General features: G+C 57.6%; 1 protein-coding gene across 1 annotated transcript in view; it reads left to right on the top strand.

The window, feature by feature from the left end:
- The window catches only part of ASS1 (argininosuccinate synthase 1), a 51,326-nt gene that overhangs the window by 15,117 nt on the left and 13,680 nt on the right, over window positions 1-22,529 (top strand). Inside the window, exons 5-11 of the mRNA XM_069582166.1 lie at window positions 2,937-2,993; window positions 4,950-5,024; window positions 8,216-8,286; window positions 8,474-8,504; window positions 13,568-13,658; window positions 16,344-16,428; window positions 16,933-16,997. Of these exons, the coding sequence (XP_069438267.1) occupies window positions 2,937-2,993; window positions 4,950-5,024; window positions 8,216-8,286; window positions 8,474-8,504; window positions 13,568-13,658; window positions 16,344-16,428; window positions 16,933-16,997 (475 nt within the window). The remainder of the gene's footprint in view (window positions 1-2,936; window positions 2,994-4,949; window positions 5,025-8,215; window positions 8,287-8,473; window positions 8,505-13,567; window positions 13,659-16,343; window positions 16,429-16,932; window positions 16,998-22,529) is intronic.

Raw genomic sequence — 22,529 nt, 5'->3', positions numbered from 1 at the left:
TGCAGGGGCTGGTGGTCTGTTTGCCAGCCCCCCGCCCCAGGACGGGGGGTATCATGACTTGAACACATGAGATGAGCATCCAGAGTGAGCGATGCAGCCGCAGAAGGCTGGCAACCCAGAGTCAGATCCACATGGGACAGTTGAGCCAGAACTTTCTGCAAGTTGGGCAGTGGAGAGACCCAGGGCCTCGGGGCCCTCATTCCAGCCTCTCTCATGCACTGGCTCACTGACTCCGCCCACTGAACCCTTACCCAGCACTGGCTTTCCTCCATGCCCTGGAATGTCCATATGGACAAAGCCAGTTCAGTCTTGTCCGACTCTGACCCCATGGACTGTAGCCCACCAGGCTCCCTGTCCGTGGAATTCTCCAGGCAAGAATACTGGAGTGGGTTGCCATGCTCTTGTCCAGGGGATCTTCCTAACCCAGGGATCGAACCTGCATCTCTTGTGTTGGTGGGCAGGTTCTTTATCACTAGCACCGCCTGGGAAGCTCGTATCGGGGGCTAACCCAGCAAGGGGTAATGGTGGCCCTGAGGCATCAGAGGGAACAGGAGTCAGCAGTGATGTCAGGCAGGAAGGGCACCCCAGGCTGCAGGAACAGCTTGTGCAAAGACCCGGAGGCCCGAGATGGCTTCCCTGCCCAGGCCCAGCCCACGTGGCACCTGGTGCAGAGAGGGCTGGGGCCCGCCCCTTCACAGCCCTTCGGGGACTCTGATCCCTCCCCGCCAGAGGGCTGCACGGGAGCTGGGGTGGCCCTTCCTGAGCCTCTTCCCTCCCTCCCTCCCCTGGTTTTGGAAGAGGGGCCTGGGAATAGGAGCCGCAGGGCCGTGGGCAGCAGTTTTGTAGACAGCGCCATCTGTGTGGCTCGTCCAGGAGCAGATGGGAGGGCCCCGTGCAGTCCCCAAGGGCACACCTGCACTTGCGCACGTGTGTCCGCGCGTGGACACATGGCGGGTGTGCAGGATGTGATATACCTCCCCCCTCGGCCCCCTGGAACCTGCCAGGGCCTCCCTGGGGCTGGGGGTCCTGGAGTTAGGAAGGGGAAGGACTGGACAGGTCTCAGAGCCAACTCTGGCTCCTGCGAGGGCATCTGGCTCGGGAACAGATGGGTGTCCCCTCGGCGATCCTGTTAGGCAGACCCCAGCCAGACATGCCGGTCCAGGGAAGCACAAGCCACCATTGTGCTGGGGAAACCTGAAGCCCTAGAGGAATAATCACCATGATATGCAACACTGGACCATATGCTTTACGAGTCTAAAGTAAGCCTGCCTCTAATCAAGTACCACCGCCGCCGCTCCAGGAACTGCAGCCCACTGGCCCTTGAGCAGGCGTTACCACCTGTGCCTCAGTTTCCCCATCCATGTTGTTATTCGATGTTCAGTCTCTCAGTCGCGTCCAACTGTTTGCAACCCCATGGACTGCAGCACGCCAGGCTTCCCTGTCCTTCACTCTCTCCCCGAGTTTGCTCAAATTTACATCCTTTGAGTCAGTGATGCCATCCAACCATCTCATCCTCTGAGATGGGGATAAAAATGGGGCGCTGCCATGTAAGGATTTGCGGAGTTGTGTATGGAGCTCAGCCCCGTGACCTGACGGTGAGCTGTCAGGGTGGGATTGGTGCCTTCTGGCTGTGTGTCCCTGGACAAGTGGCTCCACCTCTCTGAGCCTGAATCACTTCATCTGCAAAACAGGGTTAAAAACCCCCCACTGGTGCCAGGTGGCTCTCCCGTGGGAAAGCCAGCACAAAGTAGGCCCTCACTGGAGGGACCAGACGGAGGCCAATGGGGACGGCTGGTCTGGCCCAGCCCATGGGCCCGGGGAGCGATCAGAGAGGAGCAGCCTCGGCTCCTGGCTCCGAGGAGAGGGGCTGAAACCAGTATTTCCGCGTCGCCTGACAAGACTCTGGAAAATAACATGTTATTCCCGCCGCTGCCTGGCTGCGCCCGTGCAGTTTTCACAGTAGGCGAGAGGTCCCTCTGTTATTTCCACAGCGCTTAAGCCTCCCTCCAGGCCGCCGAGTTGATGGGGGGCAGGCGGGTGGCTGGAAGCCATTGTCTCCAGGGCTGGCGGGCTGGGCCCTCTCCTCCTCCCCTCGAGGGCGTAGACCACTCACCCGAGGGGGATGGGGGCAATGGGGCCCCCATGCTCCTGCTTGGGCTGGGCTCTGTGCCCTTGGACAAGCCCCTCCTACCTCTGGACCAGTTTGTGCAGAGAAGCAAAGGGCCTCGGTGGTCATCCACATCCAACCCCTCCCCCAAACAGCTACTGTGTAGACGAGATACCCGAGGCTCACAGAGGACACGGGGCTCCCAGTTCAGTGGACACAATGTCATGAAACCCCCAGAAATGAGCTCGATCTTAGGGCCAGTGAGGCCAGGTAGGAAGAGGCTGAGGCCTGGGCAGCCCCAGGGAGGCTGCCTGAGGTCTCAGCAGAGCCAGGCCTCCAGCCCCGCAGGTATACGCGCCGCCCCCCCCCCCACCCCCCAGAGAGTGGACATACATGATGACCCATGTGCGAGGCCTGTCGCGTTCCCAGGCACACCCACCTGTGCCTGTGCACGCCATGGCCTACAGCCCCCACCGGCCACGGCGCACCCTCACACCGGTGCACACAGAGGTTCCGATCGTCGCGTCTCAGTCGCACCATCACGTGGGCATCTTGTGCGTATACATCCTGCATGTTCGAGTCCCCTCACAGCTCGGCTCTGCACTCAGGGAGACCTGGGTTCGAGTCCAGGGCAGAAAGCGTGCTCCAAGAAAGCCCAGTGTTCATCTTTTAGACGGCTTGGTAGCACCCGGTTCAGGAGGGGAGAGCCTGTGCGGGACAGGAGCACCCAGGGGGCACCGTCGAAGGTCGCCCGGCACTGCCTCTGCCCTGAACCCTCCCAACCAGTCCCCATTCTGTGGCTCCTGAAACCCCCTGTTGTATGTTTCAGGGGAACGACCAGATCCGGTTTGAGCTCACCTGCTACTCGCTGGCCCCCCAGATCAAGGTAGGATGTTGCTTCTCTCCTCTAAAAGGGTAGGTGCTGGTAGCTGAGGCCCAGGGTGGGGAGAACAGGGCATGGGGCTCACTGGGAGGTTCCCCAGACAGGGGCCTTGTGGCGGGTGGTGCCCTTTTTCCATGGAGCACTCCCTCCACTTACCCCAGCTGCAGGGGACAGCACTCTGTCCCTGACCGTTCGTCCTTCCTGAAGAGGCTGCCCCGGCATCTGGGTGGGTCAGGCACTGGACGGAAAGACGAGGCCACCCTTCCAGCAGCATCCTTGCGGGTCCACGCCTACCTTCCCACGTGCGGACTAGGACCATTCTGGGCTGATTTCAGGGCTGCTCACAGCCCTCCACCCCGGCGGGAGCCGCCCAGCTCAGGCCCCCTCCTTCTCCGCTGCCTGAACCAGACTCCGGGTTCTTGGATTCCTTCCTGGGAGGGGGAAAAGCAGGCCCAGGCCTCTGGGCATCTAGTGAACAGAGCCCAGAGCAGAGCTTCACTGCGCGCTGCAAACGCGAGTCCCAGGGTGATTATTTCGATTTTTCTAGTGGTCCCGTCAAAAAACCAAGATGAAAAACAACAGGTAATGTCATTTTAATGATATGTTTTATTGAACCTTGTATATCCAAAATGGTGTCATTCAACGTTATCGATGTTGAAATAGTTTACATTCTTTCCGTACAAAGTCTTTAAGAGCCACTGTGTGCTCTCCACTTAGAACCGGGACCAGTCACAGTTCAGGACTCCGAGGCCATGTGTGGCCCCTGGCTCCCACTTTGGACAGTGTGGGTGGGCATGGCTCCAAGCTTCTTTGCGGCCACTTCCAGCTAAAGCTACAAAAGATGTGCCCTTCCCAAGTCCGCAAGGGGCCCTAAGGGCTTTCATTTTTTTCTTTTAAGTGGAACCTCTTTCTCTGTCCCTTTAACCAATCAGCCAGCAGCTGCTTAGGGGGTGAGAGTGGCCCAGAGGTGAGCAGTCGTAAGCTCTAGTGATCTGCTTTGACCCCAAACACCAGGAGGCAGAGAAGCCCCCCAAACAGAAGCTGCGTGTTGATGCTGCAGGCGTGTGGGCCTGGGCCCTGGCCTGACCCCGACTCTCTGTTCCCACAGCAACTTGGGGGGTCAGGGTGTCTGGTTTCTGGGTCTTTGTCTGCAGAAGCCAAGCCCAGGGGTGGAATGGGGCTTGGTAATGGGGCCCCAAGCTGGTCTCTGGGAACCAGGATGAGGCCAGAGGGTGCTCCGCCCAGGCTCTGCTCATTCCAGGACTTGGGTGGGGGGCACAGCCACCCCAGCCCCACCAGCACCCCCAGCCTAGAAATCAAACCAGCTTCTCCATCTAGATGACACCTCCCCACCCTCAGTTAAGCAGAGGCCTGGCTGGCTTCAAGGCTGAGTAGGGGCTCTTCTTGGGCGACCTGTCCCTGACCCTCCACCCCCAGGCTGGTAGGATGAGTTCTGTGCCTCCACTCATGCTCCAGTTCCCTTCCTTTCCCCCACCCAGAGCAGCCCTGGGGGTGGGGGGTGGGAGGGTGGCAGGAGGGGGGTGGGTCGGAGGATGTGCTTGAGCCCCCGCAGGGCCAGGCTGGGTGGCTTTAGTCACCAGGAGCAGGGGGGGCCCTGGACCTCTGGACAGGAGTGCATCGAGAAACTTGAGGCTTGTCTGGTTCAAACCCTCACGTCTCAGTTGGGGAGACTGAGATCCAGAAGGGCAGGGACCTGCCTGGGGACACGCAGCCATTCTGCCATGGAACTCAAGCTTTCTCCAAAACCACCCTCTGGGATGGCAGGCTATGTCCTTCCCCTGCCTAAGGGGGTCCCCTGCCCACCGACCTTCCTGTGGGCTACACTGATCCCCCCACCCAGGCTACCGGTGGACCCTCAGGCCCCTTATCAGAGAAGGTGGCTCTGCAGCTTCAGCGCCTGGAGGAATCAGCAGGCCTGACTCCTTGTCTCGTGTCCAGGTCATCGCTCCCTGGAGGATGCCCGAGTTCTATAACCGCTTCCAGGGCCGCAACGATCTGATGGAGTACGCGAAGGTAAGGCCGGACTCTGCCATCACCCCGGCCCTCGTCCACTGCCCCCCCAGGCATGTCCCTCCAGAGGTTCGAGACTGGGGCTGGTACCCGTGCCTGGGGACCAAACCTCAGCCCTGGTGCCCTCCCCCAGCACCTGTTCCCTGGGCCAGCCCCACAGAACTAACTGTGGTCCTCGCCAGGACTGAGCATCTCTCAGGTCACCCCGCCCCCCACCCCACCCCAGGCTACCCAGCGGGAGGACACCAGTGCCCCTCCGTTTCCCGCTCAGATTGGCACCTCTGCGGTGTGTGTCACTCAGACGGGGCTGTGAGCGAGGCTGTTCTCTGCCCCTAATTACCTGACTAATTGTCCCCGGTGCTTTCGCAGGAACAAGTAGGTGCTCCGAGGGCCAGAGGCAGACAAAGGCTTCTGCAGCACCAGCCCTTTTTGAAGTACAAGTTGCAAGAAAACAGATTAGAAGTTTTGCATCAAGATCCTTAGCCACTCCCCAGGGTACCTTTCTTTTTAGCGACTCGGTGGCAGCGCTTGACAAACAGCCTCAATCAATCAGACAGGGGAAAGCAACCTGGTGCACGCACCAGAAAATTGCTCGGGTTTTTAAATAGCAGTCGCCAGGGCTGGCTGTGAGCTCTCGCTGCAGCCAAGGTGCCGCGTGGCGGGGGACGCGGCGGGGACCCAGCCCTGCCCCTACCGTCAGCATCCCATTAAGACCTGGAGAGCTCCGAGGAGAGATCTCCTCGACCATCTGTTGTTTTATTATTAAAAGGGGAGTTTACAAGAGCAAGCCCATATGTTGCCAAACAAATTTCCAAATAGCAGAGCTATTAAGGGAACGGGGTTAGAGGCTTTCTTCCCCTCCTTGGTCTCCTTGAGGATACAGAATCTGAAGCACGTTTTATCTTGAAGAATAATGAATCTGGAGCCCCGGCCCATCCCTGTTCTCACGCCAGCAGTCGTGGTTGGAGAAAGGGCTGACCCGTAATGCTGTCCTTCGTTTCTGTGAAGCTCCCAAGCAGAAGCAGCTCCTGGGTTTTGCCAGAATTTCTGAAATCATTGTTTGTCCCAAGGTTCTTGGCTCAGCTTCTGTCTTAAATAACCTTTTAAACAGGAAAGTTTGCCCTGGCGAGAGAGTCTGGGTCGCCACCACTGAGCCTCCCTCAGAGGCTGGTATCAGAATCGAGCTCTGAAAAATCTGACCACGTTCTAGAATGATGGCCGTGTCTCTGCACCCGGGAGTGACCGGAATAATTGAGCAGCAGCCAGACTCTGTCCAAAACTCAGAGCCACGCAGCTGCTTCAGCTGAGACAAAAATCAATGGGGCTTTGAAAAAGCCCCGCTTTTGAGACCCGTTAAGTCGCCCAGGCCACAAGGTGCTGTAGGGAGACTCATGGCAAACATGCATTTGTATCACTCTCCATCTCCCCCCACCCAAATCCATCGTCCAACGGGAAGACCACTCAGAATCACCCCACCCTTATCACTGTCACCATAATTCTTTTAAAGCCAACATGCAAGGTCGGGTCCGGAAAGCGGGGCGCCGTCTGTGTACACGCAAGAGGCAGTTTTGTTTTTTGTTGCCAGTTGTATCCAGAGTTTCCGGGGTGTGGGTGTGTGTGTTGGCGGGGAGCTCAGGACAGAGAAGGGAAGGGAAACAAGCCTCTTTGGTTGAGGGCCTGTGTTTGGCATTTGTGTGTGTCTCCCTGCCGAGGAAGGGTTGCCGGTCCTGTTCTCTCTTTGCTCCAGCAGAGCCCCAGTGGGAGAGAGAAAAGGCAAGAGTGGTTCCAAACCACCCCCCAGAAGAAAGGCTCCAAGGAACCTGCCCACTGGCTCTCTCAGCCCCCAGCCCGGGGAGCTGAAATCTCCTCTGCGGGGATTTCAGCCCAGTTGGCACAGACAGGGTCCTGGTCCCCACACCGGGCCTTCTCTGCCTGGAGACAGAACAGGGCGAGCATGTGGTTTTGACTCTGGGCGCCTCTGCCGGGCAAGGAGCCCCCGACATAGATCAGCCTCGAAGTGAAGTGTTCCGTTCACCCGTGTGGTCTCCACTGAAGAGGATGCAGATTTTAGAGCGGATGTGGGCTGTTGCTTTAAAAACGGAGTTTCTTGGTAAAACTGGAAAAAATATCCAGAAGGTTTCATCTATTTTGAAATTTTAAGGTGGTGATGAAGGAAACAGCAGGTCCCTGGAGGAAGCCTCTAGAATCTTAGTTGTGGGTATGAGCTGAGCCAGGGCAGAGAGCTGTCCGGAAAGATGGGGTACTGCTAGTGGAGACTGGTGGGACCGACCTGGGCGAGGTGCTGAAAAGGGGGGCCTAGGAGGCAGAGCGGAAGTCTTGCTGATTTACAGGGGCTGGGCTAGGCTGGCGTAGCTGTCTTCTGTAGCTGGTGTACCCGGGAGAAGCAAGCAGGATGGTATCCTGTGCTGGATCCAACCAGGTGTCAGCCTGGGTGGCAAGGGACAGCTCAGGAAGCAAAGATGTCTTTAATACCAAAGACCTTCAACGCGTCACCCACAGCCTTTCAGGCCCAGGGTCTCCGGGGGGTCTCCCCCTAAACAAAGAATTGGATCATTTGGGAAGCAAAGCGTCATCAGATGGAGGGTTACTCCTCTTCAGGGCTGCAGGGTGGTGCACGTGGTGACCACAGGCAGAGAGGAGACGTGGGCCCAGGAAGTGCCCAGCCGCACCCTGGGAACAAGTGTCCTGAACCAGAGGCTCCCGTGGGCGCCTCTTGCTTCCTTGGGTGAGCATTAAGCACCCCCGTGGGTGCGCATGCCTTGGTCGAAATCCACAGTGAAAACTGGGTCCATGCCACCTCCCAGCTCATAGGGTGGCGGTCCACGGACGGTGCTGGGAAACCCTCAGCACCTGACGTGTGGGCTCAGAATCTTCTGGAAGAAACCTCCAAGGTCAGCATGCACTCCACAGCATCTCGGACACTAGGTCTTAGAGTCTCTCTACCTGGGGGTGTTCAAAAATGGGGCCATCACTCCCCAGGCCAGCCTGGGGTGGGGAGAAGGAGACTGTGGGGGCAGGGGGCGGTCCAGGGTCTTGTTGGCCTGGGAGCCAGAGTTTGGGGGTGTCTCTGACTTTGAAAGGAAACCGAGGCAAGCAGGCCTGACCCTCATGTCCTTCGAGCTGCCTTGTGCCAACACTGCCTTACCTGTGTTGTCTTAACCTCTTACCTGCAGCAACATGGAATCCCCGTCCCAGTCACCCCCAAGAACCCGTGGAGCATGGATGAGAACCTGATGCATATCAGGTAAGACGGACCTGCCTGTCCACCGCTCCTCCAGGCCTTGGGGAGCACCCACCCATCTGGGTCATGATGGGCCCTCATGGACGGAGCCCGGCGGCCTCAGGGAGGGCAGACCGCCTCTTGTTGGTGTGTCCCTCTGTTCCTCCTGCACTGACCCCCCTCCTCTGTCTTCCTTCTTTCTCCCCTGCAGCTACGAGGCTGGAATCCTGGAGAACCCCAAGGTAATCCCCCGTTCCCCCGAGCCCAGTCTTTTGGTTTTGGCTGCTCCATGCCGACACGGTCTGGTGTGTTTGTAGCCTAATTTGAAATTTCACGGGGGGCCGGGCATGGGGTGGGGCTGAGCCCTGCCTGTGTTCCCCGACCCTCCCCACCAGGCCCCCTGTCGCCTGCCCACTCCTCACTGCGTTTTTTCAGATCCTCCCCCCTCCCCGGCGCTCTTTTTTTTTTCTTAATTGCTGCCATGATGAATAGGGGAAGGAAATATTTCAGGGAACGGAGAGTGCGATTGTGAGACAATAAAGAAGCAATTAGGCAGATGAGACACTTGTGGGAGGGCCCAGTCTGTGCCCACCAGCTCTCGGGCTGCCTCGGCCGCTGCCACAGGGGGAGATGGCACAGATCGGAGCCTCAAGATCCGTTTGTCTGGGCCTGGGCTCCGCACACACCAGCCCGCCCGCCTTGGTCCCAGGTCCCCGGCCTCCCCGGCTGGCTCCCTCTGGACCTCGGGGCCCTGTTTGAAGTTAAGGTTTTTCTCTCTTTTGGGGGGGGTGGAGGGGTTCCTTTGTGTCTCCCCCTGCCCACCGTGGGAGATGGGGGAGGCAGGATGAAATCTATCCTGGGAAGAAAGAAAAAAAAAATCTCTTTGTCCCCCCAGGGACTGTCTCCATTCCCTGGCTGATTTGGGGGTGGGGTGAGCTGGGGGTGGGCAGGGGCCCTTGTGCAGCTGGGCCAGGGCGGTGGGGGGGGGGCGGGGGTGAGGGGGGGGCGGGGGTGGGGGGCAGCACACGATCTAGGAAGGCCAGCTGGAGAGGATGGTTTGGGCGAGGGTGAAGTGAGCCTGGTCCTGGGGAGAGCTCCCCGTGGGGACCGGGCCCTCTGGATCGGTGTTGGCAATAATCTAACCTATACCAGGGGCTATTTCTGGAGCCAAACCTGGGGTCTGCATTCTCCTCCGCTCCGAGCCTCCTTGTGTCCTGGGGGAGGAAACTGAGGCCCAGAGGAATGACCCGCCCTCCCAGAAGCCTCCAGTTCCCCGATGGCCTGCACACCTCCTCTCCCCACCCTCTCAGCCCTCAGCCCAGCGGTGTCACTCAGCAGAGCCCACACCCTCGTCCCCTGGGGACTGATGGCCCCACAAGGCCACTGCCTGCTGGTCACAGGCTTTTCCAGTTCATGCTTGGCTGACCCCATGACACTCAGGCCGGCCACCCCTAATTAGCCAGTCAGTCAGTGCCCCGGGGGCTGGGGGAGGCTGAGCGGAGCCCAGCGGCTCCTCTAGCAGCCACGACTGCCGGGGTGCAGGTCCCTTCCCCTCTCAGGCCTCCTTTCTAATGCGGGCAGTGCATGGACAAGGAAGTGCTAGCCAGAGTATTTTTCAGGATTCTACCCCCTAGTCAAGTGGGAAGGTGAGTGCGTGGCTCCCAGAGACCTGGGTCTGATGACTCCTGGCTTTGTTTCTATGGCTGTGCAACCTTGGGTAAGCTGCCCAACCTCTCTGAGCCTCTGGCTTCTTATGCAAACAGCTGCACAAGGCAACCCCTGCCTCCTGGGATGTGAAAGCCCTTGGTCTGTCCTGGCGCGGGGCCCAAGGCCTCAGCCGGGGAACCAGGGGTCGCACCCTCCCTCCTCCGGCCGGCTAAGCTCTTTTTGGGGAGGAAGGAGATGAGGTTCTTCTCTCAGGAGTGGATGCTCTGCTCTGCCCTCCCCAGGAGGAGTGGGGGGACCATACTCCCGCTGAGAAGTGCAGGGCCAGGCCGAGGAACCTAGGGGCTGGCCCACTCCAGCTCCGCTTTCCCAGGCCGCCCTGCTGCAGGTGGGGGCCAGGGCAGGCAGCCCCTTGCCACCAGCAGGTTCCAGGGGCCCGGGTGGGTGCTCTTCCCCAGAGTGGAGGAACTCTGCACGCTGGGCAGCCCTGGCCCCCTCTGGAGGCACTGGGGAGACCGAGCTCAGGGAACCAGTGGCCCCCTCCCTCCCCAACCCCCCCGCTCCCAAAAAGCCTGAGGCCTGCCGAGGGGAGGGTTTGAAGGCAGATGGTGGAGCCATTTTCTGCCTCCATGAGGGCTGATTGAAGGGCAATGAGGCAGCTAATGCGAAGAAAGATAGAAATTTACTTGCTTTAACTTCATACGGCCCACAGTGAAAGAGTTCATTCAGTCGCCGGCCCGCCGTATCTGATGGATGAATAAACCATTTGCCGCATTGATCATGCCTCTACATCACGGTTTACTTCATGGGCCATTTGCCTCCAATTTCTCCTTCTCAGCCCTGTTTCATGCTTTCTTTCGCCCTCTCCCCATCCCCCGTCCCTCCCCACCAACTCTCTCCTTTTTTTTTTTTTCTTCACTCTCTTCCCTCCCCGAACACCCCCAACACCCCCAACCCGAGATGACATTGGAAGTGAGCCCTCCCGCTGGGATGGATAAATAGATGGTATTGATACTCAGCAACAAACTATTTGTCATTTGAACTGGGCTTTTAGGAAGGCAGAGTAAAAAGAAGGCAGGCGTGAGCCACCACCTCGGAATGCAAAGCAAATGCCACTTTATTTCTAGTTAGTTATTTTATTTAATCGGTGCTGTCAGAGAGTCCTGTTTCCCACTGCAGAGAGAGTGGGGATGCCGGCTCGCCTGGCCTTCCCACCTCCTCTCTCCTCCCGAATGCACTCTCATCCTGTTTCATCCTGTTCCATTCTCGTTGTGTTCGTGGCTCCGGTTAAGTGCGGCAGGGGAAAGTGACAAGCCCCAGGTCCAAGTCTGAAGGCCCAGTGCGGGTAGAGGTGGGAGGCAGGAGAGTTCAGATGGAGGGGCTGGGGTCAGAGCCCAGGCAGGCAGCTCGGAGTTCAACCCGGGGCTGGACAGTCAGTGAGGAGCCCCCGGCAGGTGGGGAAGGACCTGTGGAATCCTGTTGGTCACCCAGAGGCCCCAAGCCCTGGATCACTTTGCCTTTTGGCCGAGGATAGCCCTGGTCCCAGGGAAGGTGGTGGTTGGTTAGGCCTGGGGAGTGGGGCATGTCTCTGACCATATCCCTCGTGCTGTCTCTCAACAAAGCAGCTGGGAAACGATGGCGGGGTGGTGGTGGAGAGCAGCGGAAAGAGCACTGGACAGGGGTTCTAGAGTCCTCGGTCTGACTCCCACACCGGGGGGCGGGGTAGCGTGATGGGGACAGGCGGCTTCTTTGGCCTTGGTTTTTCCACCTGGTCCATGGAGCCATCAGGCTGCAGGTCCTCAAGGAGGCCCCTCACCCCTCCTTGGATCTGTCTTGGGGGTCCATTCTGGGTCCCTGCTCCTGCCCGCTAAGGGGAGACAGGAAAGGATGGCAGCTGGCCTCGAAGGCACTTTGAAGGCTCAAGGGCTTTATTCCCAGTCCCATCTGAGCCCAGGAGGAAAGCTAGGAGGATCACTATCCCTGTTTGCCCAGGACTGGGTGGTGGGGAGAGGGTCTCCGAGTCTGGAACCAGGATGGTTGGTCATCCTGACATAGAGTCAACAAGCAAGGTGACCGCAGGGAGCGACCTCAGGGTCCCGGTGGCCCCGCCTCTCTGCCCCACCCGAGCAGCTCTTCTCCGAGGCAGGTGTCAGCAGGAGGCTGTTCCAGTCATCCTGTCTCCTGCAGGGCAGGTGACAGCACCAGGCCCTCGTTGGCACCTTCTTGGATGACTTTCATGTCCAGTAAGAAATTTAGAAACTGTCTATGTATTTAACTTGTAAGGCAGTCAAAAGAAAGTGTTAGTCACTCAGTTGTGTCTGGTAGCCTGCCAGGCTCTTCCCTCTGTGGGATTCTCCAGGCAAGAGTACTAGAGTGGGTAGCCATTCCCTTCTCCAGAGGATCTTCCCAGTTGAGGGATCAAACCCAGTTCTCCCACACTGCAGGCAGATTCTTTATTGTCTGAGCCACCAGGGAAGCCCAAGGCAGTCAAAAGCAGATATCATTCCCCCTCTCCACCTATTTTACAGATGAGAAAACTGAGGCTCAAAGAGGTGAAGCAACTTGTCACAGCCTGACTCCCAGCTTTGGGGTGTTTTCCACCACTCTGAAATCTATCACATCACTGTTCAAGGCCTCGTGGGTTTCCTGCCCTGGGCCATGTGGCCTCTGCCACCCCCGCACAGCCTACGTCACAGCCCCCACAGTCCCCGTCCGCCTCTAGTTCTTCCTCTGTAGGTGGGGGAACAATTCTTGACCTCACCCACCAGGGCTGCAGAAAACACAAAGGAAACTGCAGATGCGAAGTGACATGGGAATGCTTGCAGGGTTTTGACAGCCAGGGATTGAAGGGACTGCACTTCCCAGGATGTCAGCAGGTGGACAACAGCTGGGCTCTGGGATGCCCACGGGACGGACTTGAGCAGTCAGGCCCAAGAGCCCCCCTGGCCTCATCGTGGCAAGGGTCCAAGCCGCAGCCTGTGGGGGTAGGCGGTTGGGGGGGAGGGGCCTGGGGAGTTCCAGGCAGCCAGCCGCCCCTCCACCACCGCATCGAGTTGAGAAAGAGGCCCAATTTCCAACACGCCCAAGAAAAAAATATACATAAAGGTTGATGTGTTTTCAAATGGGTTTTTGCTTCGCTCTTCTCTTTTCTCCCTGTGTGTATTAACCTCGGGGACCCCAGGGACGGCTCTCCTTGCCGGAGCACCTGCTGGGGTCAGGCACAGTCATTAGCTTTGCGGTCAGTGCAGAATAAACCCCAATTCCCGGCCAAGAGACAGCGCGGGTGTGCCCACGCCCGCTCCTGAGAAGCCCACGTAGCTCCTCACTCCCCCAAAGTCACGCTTTTCCTGCCTGACTGGCTCCTCCTGCTATTCCACCTCCAGCTGTGGGGGCGTCGAAGAAAAAGATGAGATCAAGTTGAGGGGAAAAATTGTCTGATTTCTCGAGCCTTTTGTTTTCCAGGCCCCTGGCAAGTGGGGCTGGCTCCAGGTAGGGGGGCTGGGAGGCCGGCCTGCTGGCTGGACTGGCCAGCCGACGGCAAGTGCCAGCAGGACCCTGGCTCTGGAGAGGGCTGCAGGAGACTGACCTGGCACAGCTCGGCTGGGACACACTGTCCTCCAACCTCTTTCTGTCTTGTCAGAACCAAGCGCCTCCAGGCCTCTACACAAAGACCCAGGACCCGGCCAAAGCCCCCAACAGCCCGGACACCCTTGAGATCGAGTTCAAGAAAGGTAGGTGCCTGCCCAGTCAGGACTCCATGGGGTGGACTTTTGGGGCCCTGGCTCCTTGCCCCTCCTTGCCTGGGAGCCCTCTGGGCATGAGCCCTCTGTATTCCTCCTGTGTTTCGCGGAAGCCAGGGTTCAGATGGGGTCTTCCCAGCTACCCACTCCCCGGATGGCATAATCCATGGAAGTCTTCAGATTTGGGAGGAAAGCACCCCAGCAGCTGTCCCCTGGTCAGTGGGCACCAGGTCTGGAGGAAGCATCCTGGGGAAGTCACTCCACTTTCCTGGGCCTCAGTCTTCTCACCTGTAAACTGGGAATAAAAGAACACTCGCTGCCTCATGTTTTCACGGTACAGAGTGACAGCTGGATGGGGTGTATCTGGCGCAGGAGTGCTCACCAAGGAGCTGCTCACCCAGTAGGAGAGCCAACCTTGAGGGCCCCCTCTGACCCCACAGCTACTCCTAAGTTAGCTGCCTGGTGCATCTTCCTACCTCCCCACCCTGGGTTCAAAGCTGCTGCCACACTTGGCTTATGTTCTGATTTCCTCCTCATCTTCTCTGCAACCAATATGAAGCGTTTGCTGGCTTGGCCCGAGTGCCCGGCCTTGAGCCTGGCATTAGGGACACCCTTCCCACCCCCACCTTGCCTTGGAAGACAGAGGGGAAGGCAAGACATGCTGGGTAATGGAAGGAGCAGGACCTGCTTCAGGGTGAGGGCTCAGGATGTCCAAGGAGAGGACTTTTCCAGGAGGCTGCAGAAATTGGAGAGACTTCCTGGAGGAGGTGGCACTGGGCAGGAGCTGGAGGAGCCAAGAAGGGGGCGTGAAGGCATCCCAACTCCAGGCAGGGAGGCTGGTCCTTCCAGCCACAGGCAGGGAGGGAGCCGAAGGAAAGGGACTCAGAGACAGATCCCAGCTCCCCGCTGCTAGTGTGACCTTGGGTCTCAGGCTCGTTCACCTGTAAAATGGGCCACAGAAATGATGCTTGTAGCTGCTGAGCATGGTGGTACTTTAATCATCGGCCTCCTGGCCTTTCTCAAGGGCCCGGCTGCGCCAATGGGCGTTTTCATCGCTCTGGCCCCACCTCTGCCATCAGTTCAGACACTTGAGTGTCATGCCTCCTGGGGACCAAAAGGCCCTTAAAGTCTAAGGCCCTTAAGGACAGCTGGAGCACTGAGTAAGTCTTATGCCCACCCTCTGTGACCCAGGGCCGTGTGGATGTGAGGCCTCTGAGCATCATCTCTGAGAAGATGAGGGGTGCACCCAGGCCACACCCCACCCCCTACCCCCCGGAGATCCCTTGGAGCCGGGGAGAGTGGTTGAGGGTGGGAGGTGAGTGGGAGGCCGCAGACTGTCCTGCACTCTGGACACCAGCTCTGGCCCCCTTTTCCTCCAGGAATAGATAGGCCAGCCCCAAGGACCGAGCCCGAGAAGAAACGTGATCCATTTTAATGATTTGGGGACTGTCTAGAAAAAAAAAAATGTAGACAGAGGAACCCTCCCCGACGACTCCCCATTCACTCTCTAGTTAATTTATTTGAAGTTTTAATCTAATTATTAACTATTTTAAAGGCTAAGAGGCTTTCTCCGTTGGCGGCAGCAACAATGTCTGCTCGTCTCTGGGGGCAGGCCTCATCCAAGGCCCCGCAAGGACGACAATAGGGCCCGGAGGGAGAGAAAGGGAGAGGGGAGAGGCGGGTGGGGGCGGGGCGGTGGGCAGAGGGGCTTAAGGTTCATTATTGGGCAGACTTACATTTAATAGCAATTTACAACCAAGTTATAAAACCCCTGGAAATGGGGGTTAAGAATGGCCAGGCTGACAGCCCCTGAGCGAAGCCCCTCCAAGCGGCGCCCAGCTAATAAAGACTCGAAAGCCGCTATTGAGGCCTGATTGGCATCCAATCGCTGGCTCCATGATAATGAGCTGGGCAGATGGGTGGGAGATTAGCCGCCAACTTTGAACAGCTTTTCTTTGTCACTGTTACAGCTCTCTTGTTAGGCCGCTAATACATTTATTGCTCATTTCACACCGCTCGAGAAAGTGCCCCTTGCTATTCAAAGTCAACCCTGAACCCACCCACCACCCCCCCATCCCGCCACCCCCTTTGACTTCCCTCCCGAGTGGTCACCTTCCTCCTGCCGCCCCAGACCCGACTTCTCAGAATTCACTGGCGCCTCCAACAGCTCGCCGGCTGGAACAGGCATCTCGCCCCAATCTAGGGTGCAGGGTCGGGGCGTAGGGGTCCGCCTGACAGACGCGGCAGGGGGCCGTGTGTGTGTGTGTGTGTGTGTGTGTGTGTGTGAGTTCAGCCGCACTTCGGCCAGGCTGGCCCCCCGGTAACTGGTGGGACAGAAGGTCCTCCGTCGTAAGACAATGGCGGAGCGTGAAATTCAATTAGTTCAGGGCCTGGTTCCAATTTCACAGCCCCTAAATGCAAAAGGGGCAGAGAGAATGGGAAGGGTGGGGGAGCGCGTTTTTATTGCATTTTCCCTTTCATTCTGGGGGGCTTTCTCGCCCCTTCTCCTCCCCAGCAGGCCTCAACCTGCACTGGGCTTCTCAAGGAGTCATTTGGAGTCCATATCTGTCACCTCCATTTAAGGCGTTGCGGGCGGAGCGGGAGGGCGGGGTGGCAGCCACAGACTCCTCTGCTGAGCTCCAACCATGGGCCCCCTGCCCTCTCCTCCCGCCCTAGGGGTCCCCGTGAAGGTGACCAACGTCGGGGATGGCACCACTCACAGCACAGCCTTGGAGCTTTTCCTGTACCTGAATGAAGTCGCGTGAGTGCCTGCTGGGAACCCACCGGCCAGTCCCCGCCTGGACCGCTGTGGCTGGTGGCCCCGGCCTGAGCCTTAGCAGCCGAGGAGGACAGGCCTGTGTCCTGCAGTCAGCCCTGGCACCAGCCCCATAGGCGTAGGGCCCTTTGGTTCTGTACGAGAGTCCCGGGGGCCCTGGGCCTTAGAAAGGAACAACCCCAGAGCATCTTCTGCCCCCGGGGATGGTCCAGTTGAGCCTCCTCAGGTCTCAGCTGGGTGTGAGGCCAGGCTAGAAGGACAGCTGAGCAGTGGAGAAGGCTGGATACCACGCCAGGCCCAGGTGGAGGTAACGGAAGTTGCACACTGAACTCACCGTGTGTCCCAGGCAATCCCTTCCCTCCTTGGGCCTCAGTTGCCCCACCTGTACAATGGGTGGTTGGACAAGTTCACCCGGCTCAGATGTCCTCTGAGTCTTGAATCCTGATGCCCTGCACATTGCCCCCAGTGACCAGATGGTTCTTCCCACAGTGGCAAGCACGGCGTGGGCCGCATCGACATCGTGGAAAACCGCTTCATCGGGATGAAGTCTCGGGGTAAGTCTGCTCGCCACCCTTGGGGGCATGGCTTGGCTCCCAGAGGCCCCTGACACCCCCCATCACGTTCCAGCATCGCTACTCCCAGGCTGACTTTGGGTAAGTTCTTTCACCCTGCCAGACAGTTTCCCTTCTGTGAAGTGGGGATGAGGGACCTCTGACCACTGATATCTGATGGCATCAGGAGAAGAGCTGTCCCCGGAGCAGGGAGAGGTGAGAGGAGAGAGGAGGCGGGCCCAGGGCCCAGAGGTCAGGCACTCCAGTGCGCTGGGCGGCGGGTCAGCCAGGCTTAGAAGCAGGCCACGTAGGGCCGATTTCGTGGTCATTAAGGCGACATTGAGGAGGCCAGCTGGCCTGGCAGGGTGGGAATCTTGCCAGGGGTGGGCACTATGAGCCGGCCGGGGCCTGAGGGCCTGTCTCATGACATGCTCGTTGTTCAGTCGCTCAGTTGTGTCTGGCTCTTTGCAACCCCACGGACTGCAGCACACCAGGTTTCTCCGTCCTTCACCATCTCCCAAAGCTTGCTCAAACTCATGTCCATTGAGTTGATCATGCCATCCAACCATCTCATCCTCTGTCGCCGCCTTCTCCTCCTGCCTTCAGTTTTTCCCAGCATCAAGGTCTTTTCCAGTGGGTAGATTCTTCACATCAGGTGGCCAAAGTATTGGAGCTTCAGCTTTAGCATCAGTCCTTCCAATGTATATTCAGAGTTGATTTCCTTTAGGACTGGACTTTTTGCATGATGCTGGGGTGGGACTCTGCCTTGGTGCTGAGTGGCTGCCCAGCCCATATCCATCCACCTCTGGCTGGGCCTGGAAGGAGGTGAGGCTGGTCCCCAAGCAGGTCAGAGCCCATGGTTCCCTCTCAGTCCCTCACTGGGTCATCTCGACTGCACCCAACCCCCATCCCGTTCGAGGAGATCTCATGTCCCGCGTGATGAAGCAATGCTGCGTGCTTCTGACTTCCATGAGGGAGGGGCAAGCCAGCCGTTGAGAGTACCGGTAGTGGGATTAAGGTCCCTTGTGTGAGCAGGTGTTCAGCTCGCTTTGCTAAGGTCAATTTAAAAAGATGACACAACTAAAGAAAACCAGGCCAAGGTCATGGCCCTTTGTCCCTCGGGATGTTTTTCACTGAGACTCTAAAATCCAAAGAGAACTCGTGGCAGATTTCAGGTCAGGGCATTGGTCCTCGAGGCAGGATGCCAGGGCTCTCACGTGGCGTTCAGGCTCACGGCTCCTGGCTGATGACCTTGGACTTGGTAGCTCAGTTTCTCCAGGTGCAGTGTGGCAGGCGTTGGGACAAGAGTTGGATCATTCTGGCTCTGACCTGTTTGAATTTATCTCAAAAGGGGAAGAAGGAAGCAAAGCGGCTTTGCCTCCTGTGTGTGTGTTTTTTCCCTCCTCGACAGGACTATTATTGTGAAAAACAACCTAATTGAAAGTCTTGAGAAGACCTTGTGGAGAACAATATTACTAATTAGCTGCTCCCTTGTACCCTCTCTTACCTTTGTGTCTTACCTATACCAACATCTGATTAAACGTCCCTTTGTCTCACTTTGCCCTTGGGAGGCAGCACAACGCAAATTATCTGAGGCAGACCCCGGAGGGACCTCGTTGAGCCAGAGCCCAGCACCCTTGCTTTACAGGCGGGGAAACCAAGGCTCAAAATCACAGGCATGTTGGTGGTAGGATCAGGACTAATGTCAAGTCCCAGAGAGGCATGGGGTGGAGGGCTGAGGGCTTGAACTCTGCAGTGGGGCAGATCTGGGTTCTGCTGCTGCTGCTGCTAAGTCTCTTCAGTCGTGTCCTACTCTGTGTGACCCCATAGACAGCAGCCCTCCAGGCTCCGCCGTCCCTCCAGTGGGTTGCCATTTCCTTCTCCAATGCATGAAAATGAAAAATGAAAGTGAAGTCGCTCAGTCATGTCTGACTCTTAGCGACCCCATGAACTGCAGCCTACCAGGCTCCACTGTCCGTGGGATTTTCCAGGCAAGAGTACTGGAGTGGGGTGCCATTACCTTCTCCGATCCAGGTTCTAGCCCATGTGTATTAGCAGGAACTGGCCCAGCGGAAGAGCTGCTTGAATGCAGCAGTCCCATAGGGATGCTGAAAGGGTCAAGGCGGCCTTTGCCCTCTGGGAACTGTCCAGTCTGCACCACGATCATGTCCGTTCTCTGTCCAAGGCAGGCATCACTGATTGTGGATATCGACCAACAGTGCTGACAGAGGATAGACAGCCTGAGATCACTCTGTGAAATGGCACCCGAGTGGACTGGACTGTTCTGGGAAGACATCCTGAAAGAGGTGGCAGGAGAAAAGACTTTACCTGGTAGAAGAAGGTGGGATAGAAAGGAGCGGGAGCCTTCCAGTATGAGTGGCAGGAGCAGCCCCAAGTGGCCAGTTGGGTGGTGGATTAGGTGTGAGGCTGGCCGGCCTCCTGGAGGCCTGGCAGAGGTGTCAGGGGCCAGACTCGGGCTCCAGACTCGACTGCCTGCCTTGACTCCATCACCCTTCGGAAAGGAACGTAGCCTCTTCAGAGAGGCTTCATCTGTGAAATGGGTTGTTGGGCAGATCGAACACCTCTGTGTTGACCTATAGTGGGTGCCTTGCCTGGAGGTAGGCTTCCTCCCTGTTCCCCAGAACTGGGGGTGTCATCACCTTTGAAGACTGGAGCCATGAGGTTAGCGCTCAGTTCCAGCTCCCTTGGCTCCTTACCATCCACCTGAGGAGAAGATTCCTGGAGCATAGGCCTCACTCTGCCCAAGCACCGCGTGGGCACCGTTGAGGGGCTTTCCCTAAAAGCATAGCATTTAGCCTGAGAGTTGCTTGCTGTGTATCCTCAGGCAAGTTGCTTTCCGTCTCTGCAACTCCTACTGGCAAAGGTGGGCACGCTAGAGGATCTCACCTTCTCTCTCTCTGAAGTTCTGCCTTGCCTATTTTCTGACTTGGGAAGTGAGAAAAGAAAGTTGCTTCTTCATTTTAGGGGGAGGTCTTGTTTTTTATTTCTCCACTCCCAATAAGTCACTATGAGAAAGAAAGGGATAATAGACGAGAATGTCGTGGGTTTGCCCAAGAGATTTTTATTAGGTCTACGGTCAGGGGAAAAGCTGTTAATTGTCAATCATATGGAGGGCAGAGCAGGAAGGTGCTATTGTTCGTACGTTGGTGTACAAGGGGGGAAAATGTCATTTGTATTGATTTTATAAAGCTTAGAGTTGAAATTGGTTAAGGGCTTTTTTTTTTTTTTGCCGGGGTGGGGGAGGCTGGGTGGGTAGGAAGTTGGCAGTGCTAACGTGCCAGGTCCGGGGTGGCCAGGTTAGCGGCACTTGGGGCCATGGGGTCAGCAGGCCGGGGGCTGGGGAAGCCGAAGATGGAGTAGCTTTCGCTGTATTGTGGCTGTTCACATCGTCATTATCACATTATCTTTTTAACTCTGGAGGGGGGCTAATTAAGTGAAGTAAATGAAATCAGTGGGGAGGAGAAGGGGGGCGAGGCAGGCAGGAGGGAAGCCGAGAAGGAGCTGGCGCTGGTCCTTCCCTCACCTTCTCCCCCCAGCCCTGCCCCGCGGGTCTCGCCTCTGCCGCTTCCCTCGGTGACTCCCTCCGCCCTCGCCTCCTCACCTGCCCTCTGTTCTCCCCTCCACTCCTCCCTTCCACTCTCTTCCATCTTCCTCCCTCCTTCCCACCTCTCTCGCATCCTCCCCTCCTCTCTCACTTCCTCCTTACTCTATCACTTTCTGGTGAAGACAGACTTAAGAGTTGCCGCCCGCCTCTCCAGACCTCCCAGAGTCTCCACTCAGAATATTCCAGATTGGAGGGAGACCTGTGAGGCAAAGGTGTTCACATTCCCAGAGCCCGGAGTGGCCAGCGCCAGAGGCCCACCCTGATTCCCAGGGTGGGGCCCGTGGGGCACTGGGAGCATAGAGGAAGTCCAGCAACCCACCAGGACCTGCCTCCCCATCACCATGGCAACTGCCTCTCTCCTTGGCCATGGGATCTAAGCGGGGAGCTCTTGGGCTCCAGCCCAGCTCCCCTCCCCCGGCCTTTCCAAATCCCTTCCTCTGGACACTGCTTACCCAAAGGACCAGAGGCGGTGGTCCAGGTGTCTTAACCTTCACCTCTGCCCTCCCACCCCCCCCCACCCAACCCCCCGGCCGAGTTGGCCGATCCCACTCAATTCTGCCAAATTGCTCAATTTCTGGGCTAACCTGGCAGCCTCAGGAAAACAGATGAGAAAAATTTAAGCGGCCGCAGCTGTTTTGGTTCCCACCTCTTCCTCCTCGGTCCACTCTCCCCCCACCCCGGCCGCCCCTCAGCTCCTCGCCCTTCTTCCCCACCCGCTCCTCGGCAGTAATTATGGTGTGATTGAAGCCGCTCCGCGGAGAACTGCTGACATCTCTGTCTTTTTCCTGTAAACACGGGGAGATGAAAATAGACACTTGAATCCGCTGTGCGTGTCACTCGGAAGATATCTGTTGTCTCTTCCCCAGCGACACCGAGACTCAGCTGTCATTTCCTCCTTCTTTTTGCACAGTGGTTTGTATGCCGACTGTCAAAAGCCCCAAATCTTCAAGCATCAGGATTCTGTCACTAGGTTGTTTTTTTTTTTTAAGTCATTTTTTCCCCAGAAAAAATACACAGAAATCATCTGTACCCCCTACCCCTGTGGAGAGGAGAAGGAAAGCTTTAAGATGCACACACACACACACACACACACACGACAGCAGCAACCTGAAAACAAGTTTTTGATCAGTCACAATTAACTTTAACACCTTCTAAGGCAAGGAACGGGAATATTAATTGTGCTGGTGTGTTTCGTGGCTGCGGCTTCTCTTCTTGCCTACGACTCCTCCCACAGCACCCTCGGAGGGCTGACGGTCGTGTGGCTGGTCCTGAGGGCTCAGCGATGGGTGACAGTCCACTAGACACTCTCCATTCTTTTACTGGGGACAGCTCTAATGGGGCAGTTTGAGGGTGGTGCTGGGGGACAGGGGCTTCCCAGGTGACTCAGTGGTAAAGAACTTGCCTGCCAATGCAGGAGATGCGGGTTCAATCCCTGGGCTGGGAAGACCCCCCTCCCCCAAGAAGGAAACGGCAACCCACTCCAGTATTCTTGCCTGGAGAATCCCATGGACAGAGGAGCCTGGCGTGCTGCAGTCCATGGGGCCGTCAAGAGTCAGACACGACTGAGCGCCTGAGCGACTGTCCCCAGAAGGCGCCAGCCCCAACGCCTGCGCTGAATTCTCGTCCACTTTTCACAGGCGTCCTGAGTCCAGTGTCCCTGGCCTCACGCTGTCGTTTTTTCAGCCACCCACCTGTCTCCCACCTCGTCAGCCCCTCTAAGCTCCTTCGGGGTTGAGTCTCTGAGGCAGTCTGTGGACGTGGATGACAGAGCCGGTGTGAACTGTTTATGAGAGTCATGATGAGGGGTCGAGGGGGCCCAAGGCACTCCCCGGGGAGTCAAGGACTTGGGCCTGCTGCGTGAACTGGGGGATACTGGTGTTTTCCTACTGGGGAAACAGTTGTGTTTACCC

Source organism: Ovis canadensis, chromosome 3 (assembly GCF_042477335.2).
Source record: "Ovis canadensis isolate MfBH-ARS-UI-01 breed Bighorn chromosome 3, ARS-UI_OviCan_v2, whole genome shotgun sequence".
Lineage (NCBI taxonomy): Eukaryota > Metazoa > Chordata > Mammalia > Artiodactyla > Bovidae > Ovis > Ovis canadensis.
This window is presented reverse-complemented; position numbering and strand designations above follow the sequence as displayed.